The sequence below is a fragment of the Penaeus japonicus genome, unplaced genomic scaffold (assembly GCF_977035675.1).
Source record: "Penaeus japonicus unplaced genomic scaffold, GWHDUDI00000001_assembly GWHDUDI00000033, whole genome shotgun sequence".
NCBI lineage: Eukaryota > Metazoa > Arthropoda > Malacostraca > Decapoda > Penaeidae > Penaeus > Penaeus japonicus.
This window is the reverse complement of record NW_028234435.1, coordinates 7,147,805-7,152,804: the sequence shown is the minus strand read 5'-3', so window position 1 is coordinate 7,152,804 and position 5,000 is coordinate 7,147,805. Positions and strand designations below refer to the sequence as shown.

The 5,000-nt window shown below is 37.3% G+C and overlaps 1 protein-coding gene across 1 annotated transcript in view; it reads right to left on the bottom strand.

The window, feature by feature from the left end:
* Positions 1-5,000, bottom strand: part of LOC122245829 (integrin alpha-PS2) — a gene marked incomplete in the record, with an annotated part of 37,847 nt that overhangs the window by 1,198 nt on the left and 31,649 nt on the right. The window contains 3 exon segments of the mRNA XM_086530334.1: positions 1-1,483; positions 2,695-2,835; positions 3,027-3,113. The exon segment at positions 1-1,483 is cut by the window's left edge and continues 1,198 nt beyond it. Coding sequence (XP_086386460.1) covers positions 1,340-1,483; positions 2,695-2,835; positions 3,027-3,113 — 372 coding nt within the window.

Genomic DNA, 5,000 nt, shown 5'->3' with positions numbered 1-5,000 from the left:
CAAAGACGATTCCATTGCATGATGACATCCCTTCTCCACTCCAGCATAAAGAATAATCATGAAAATACATAATTAATTCAAAGGGATGAATTTAACAAACAGCATCATCTCCTTTTACTATTAATAACAGATTATTGACTTTAAAAGTTCTAAATCTTGATTAAGAAAAGAAAAAAAGTAAGAAAAAAAAAACTTTCGAAACCTCTATAACAATATGAGTGCCTATGGTCTTCCGATTAGTGGTTTAATAATAATCACACAGATGTGAAATAAAGAAAAGGACAAAGGTATTAATATAAACTACATGGAGAGTATTTCTCCCTTCAAGATATTATTTTATGAGTATCATTGTATAGATCCTAAATGAGATTCCTTTTACAACCGCAAGCAGTTAATTTTATTTTTATTTTTATTTTTTATCAGACCTTTAAACAAAGATGACTTACTCTATGAAGAGTCTTACGGTCATCGCTCGACAACAGATAACTTCAAATAAGACTTGTCATGCTTAAGTATGTATGGCACCTATCAAAACACAGAACAAAAAGTATGAGATCTAAATTCCTTTTAAAAGTATCCCTAAACCGTGAGTATAGATTCGGACATTTGCCTGCCTTCGAATCCACAAGAGTTTTATACGTACCAAAAGCATTGCTCATTATATACACTTGAACACCTAGTCAGACGAGAACAAATATATAATCGTCTCTCAGATACATTCAGAATAGTCTCTCAGGACAGAGGATCCACTTTTGGAATCTGTCTAAATTTCATCCATGCAATACCTTTAATTTTGTCTAGAGAAACATATGACGCTATTTCAGGATGTATCTCTTCTATTCTTCTTCTGACGTTCCTTTCTTTAACAACAGTTTTCAAATACACAGTTTGTTTGCAGGTGTTCCAGATAGGAAGTACATACGATTTCAAAGAATCATTTCAGTAGTTGACTTCCATCCTATCCAATTCTGCATGTGACCGCAATATTTTCCCATATTTCTTAGGAATATATTTACCTCCTTTGAGGGTTGTATTGAAGAATGATGAAAATAATATGTAATAATGATAATTATAACAATAATGATAATAATACGTATAGTAATAATAACAACAATAGTGATAATATCATTAATAATAATAATTATGATATTAATAATAATCATCATAATAGTAATTTAGATAATAATAATAATAACAATAAACACATAATAATGATAGTAATAACACCACTAACTTATCTTAATAAGGAAATAGTAAAACCATTGCCACATTCTCGCATTCTTCCTCGCTCTCTTCTTGTTTAAAATCTTCACTTGTCTAAGACACCACGCGAGCCCAATCATAACGCTTCGTCTCCAGGGTAAAATGGACGGCTGTAGGGGTTGTACGGGTGACCGTTATGACCGTTGGGAGGGTTTAACGGCTGGGCGTCGTCGGCGATGCGCGCTCGGTGCTCCGGCCGGTGGCGCTTGAAGTAGCCGCACTGTGGGGGAGGCGCAGGGAAATCGTAATGAAATAGGGAAAGAAAAACATAATGATAGTATGAGTTAGGGATAAAAAAAAGAGTATTCAGTAATCAAGCTGAGGTTTGTAAGTTACTTTCTTTTCCAAATAGCCCCGCTGTGGGGAGGTGCAGGGTAACCTTAATGAAAATGTGGAAACGTGATAATAATAAGAGAAAAAACACTGATGAAGCAGATATTTTAAAATAACTTTCTTTCCAGCCGCATAGTGGGTGAGGTGCAGGGAAGCCATTATGGAAAGGCCGAAACAAATCACTGATATTTAGAAAAAAGGGCAGGTATTGTCAAATAAATTTCTTTCCAGGTGCATCTTGGAAATGAAATATAGTGGAATATTAAAGAAAAAGTAAATGTGAAGGGCTATATGCAAGGATAACTAACAACACTATAGTCATATTTAAAGAGGGCAAAATCTTGCTACTTCTATTAAAAAAAAACTTAATGGGATAATTCAGCTACAAAAAATATATATAAAAAATATTAGATATAAAGACCATCATTCTGCAAAAAAAATATATGGTGCATCAATTGGGCATTACGGATGTGCTACTAAGTCAGGTACTAAACCAAATCTGAAACTCCACACTCATGCACCACACAACGTACTGTGAAATGAATAGCGGAAGAATAAGTTGACAAAATGAAATAAAAGAAAGGTTTAGGCTGAGGCACACTGAGGCCGTCTCCGCTTGAAGAATCCCAGCTGCAAGGAAGGGGGAAGAAGTGTAAACAATTCCGGTCAGATTTGGAAGGTATGCTCGTATGCAGACATGAATTTTGATCTGATAATATACTGTAATCTATCTGATGAATGATATTTGATATTCATAATTTCATATTAAGATATATATATATATGTAAATATATTCCTATTTCCTATCCATCTCCAGGAATATGTTGTGCGTCTAAGGGCGTGTTGGCACTTGAATTCAATCCACGATGAAAATAGTTACTTTAGCCATGCACGCGTGCACGGGAAAGAAGTCCCTTTTCCTCCAGTGTTCAAAATATAGCATTTGTTAAAAGAGAAAGAGAAAGAACAGTAAGACCGGCATGGTTGCCCTCGGCACGGGAGAGTTATCCTATTCTGGCAACAGTAAGCGATTCCCTCTCGGTATGACAGAAGCCCTGCTCTGGGACAGCCGGGGAGGTCCTCGCGCAGAATGCTCACCTTCCACAGGACGAGAATGATGATAAGGAGGATGAGTACACCCGCCATCGTGGCCAGGACGATGACCCACCAGGGGATGGGCGGGGCTTCGTCTAGGGACTTCGCAGGCGACACGTGCGTCGTGACGTCCAGGTCCCGTATCTGGAGAGGAGTGGCGTTGGGTGAAGATAATGAATTTGAAAAAAATAATAATCACTGGATTAATTACCGCTGTAATAATCATCATCAGGCTACTTTCTTATCATTACCATTTTATCATAATTACCACCACCTACATCAAAATTTTCGCCTTATTAACCATTACAGAAACCGTTCAGCTTTTCTCAACTCACCGGCAGGTATTCTGGGTTGACGCCATGAGGCAGGCTCTTCACTCGGGCCAACATGCGGCTGGTGATGCTCACGTCGTCATACGGGTACTGGTGTTGTCACGTGAGAGTCAGTCCAGGTAGTCAATCATACCCGCAGCGGATATATTCAAAGAGTGGAGGAACAAATTATAGTTAGTAAGTTAGTTATTTCTAAGTGATAGTTGACAAGTTATTTTCGCTCCGTTGATCTCCCCTAAGCTTGACGGGGGACATTTTGTTTGGCGTGGAAAATGGATTATGAGAAAAAAAAAATGAAAACATGTATAACTGATTGACATATAACTGAATTAACACATTTCATACATGTATCATAAGTATAAATCAAGACGGAGTTTCACGTGTCAGGAATGGTGAAAACACTACGATTATTTACATGTAAATATCAGTGTATGACAAAAACGAATAATAATAATAATAATGTCTGATTCTAGTGTGATGAACTTCCTCAACATTTACAAGAATGAGAGATAAAAGAAATCTTCCTCAATAACATTTTGTTATGTTGTTTGTTTTGTCGCCAACAGAAGCATGCACTTGGCTGCACCACCCGTCCTGCGGTCACATGCCACCTTAAAGCTAAAGAAAATAAGAGAGAGGAAGTGGAGGGACTGTCACCATCTACTACGAGGGGAAAGAACAGGTTTCTTGTAACACCTGCAGAACAACCACCAGTAAAGTCTCGAGTTATTTTTAGTGTTATGTCTGTTATTAGATTTAAAAAAATAACTAATCTGCTACTAAAACACCATCACCGTTAACAAAAATTTACAAAACGTGATACTTTAAAGTGAAAAACAAAAAAACAAAAAGAGAAATATACACATTTCTCGACATCGTAAACAAATACCATAGTAAAAGATAAAAACGCCAGCATCCATTATAGAATTATATTAAAGGGTCTCTGATAATTAGTAAATTCTCCCGGTGCCATGGAAACCATCTTTACCAACACAAACAATATCCCTTTATGTTGAATTCCCGAAGTCTTCAAATGATTTGCCACTAAAGCTATGGACAGGCAACATCAAGACCAGCCAACAACTGCTTCCTGCAATGTTTTCCTTCGCCCGAACACGAACAAAATGCTGTCGGGAACTCTTCGAAGTATTTCAGCGTCTAAATATTCTTAATATCATCTGAGGGTAAGTCTACTCTGTTAGAACTAAGACCTCGACCCACACCTGTGATAAAGGGTGATCAGGTGATGCATTCGGCCATAAATTGATGTAAAAAAGCAAAATGTATTCGGCAATAAATGAATGAAGAACAACGAGATGTATTCGACAATAAATTAATAGGGGAAAAACATATATTCTCCAATAAATAAAATAGCAATGACAAGATATATTCGACAATAAATTAATAGGGAGAAGAACATATATTCGCCAATAAATAAAATGGCACTAACAAGATATACTCGACAACAAATCAATGAGGGGGAAAACACGACGAATTTGGCCATTCATTAACGCCGACGACCAACCTCAATAACTACTTCATATTACAATTCCCTGCGTTTTTCCCCAGCTGTGGGAAAACGTGTGGGCAAATTGCACCCGAGGCTCCGCTCTGAACGGTTAATGATGACACAGAACGCAATATAGTGGCGTTAGGGAGTAGATGCACCAATCAGCCGACCCTTCTACGGTCATTAATACACAACAGGGGTGTTACGTGAATGTCTTGGTTACGGTGAAACTACTATTCAGTGAATCGTGTGTATACTATACCAGGTGACGTACCGAGGAATCCTGGAAAAGAAGATTGAAATGAAATCAATTGGGCTTTGATTGTTGTTGGTGTTGTTTTTTTCTTTGTTGTTGTTGTTATTTTTCTGTTTATTGGTTTTCTTCCAGAGGCGTGTTGACTCTTTCTTGTTTCTTTGTTGTTGTTTTTTTCAACGGTTGTGATTTTCGGTGTTAGAAAGTTAGCTTC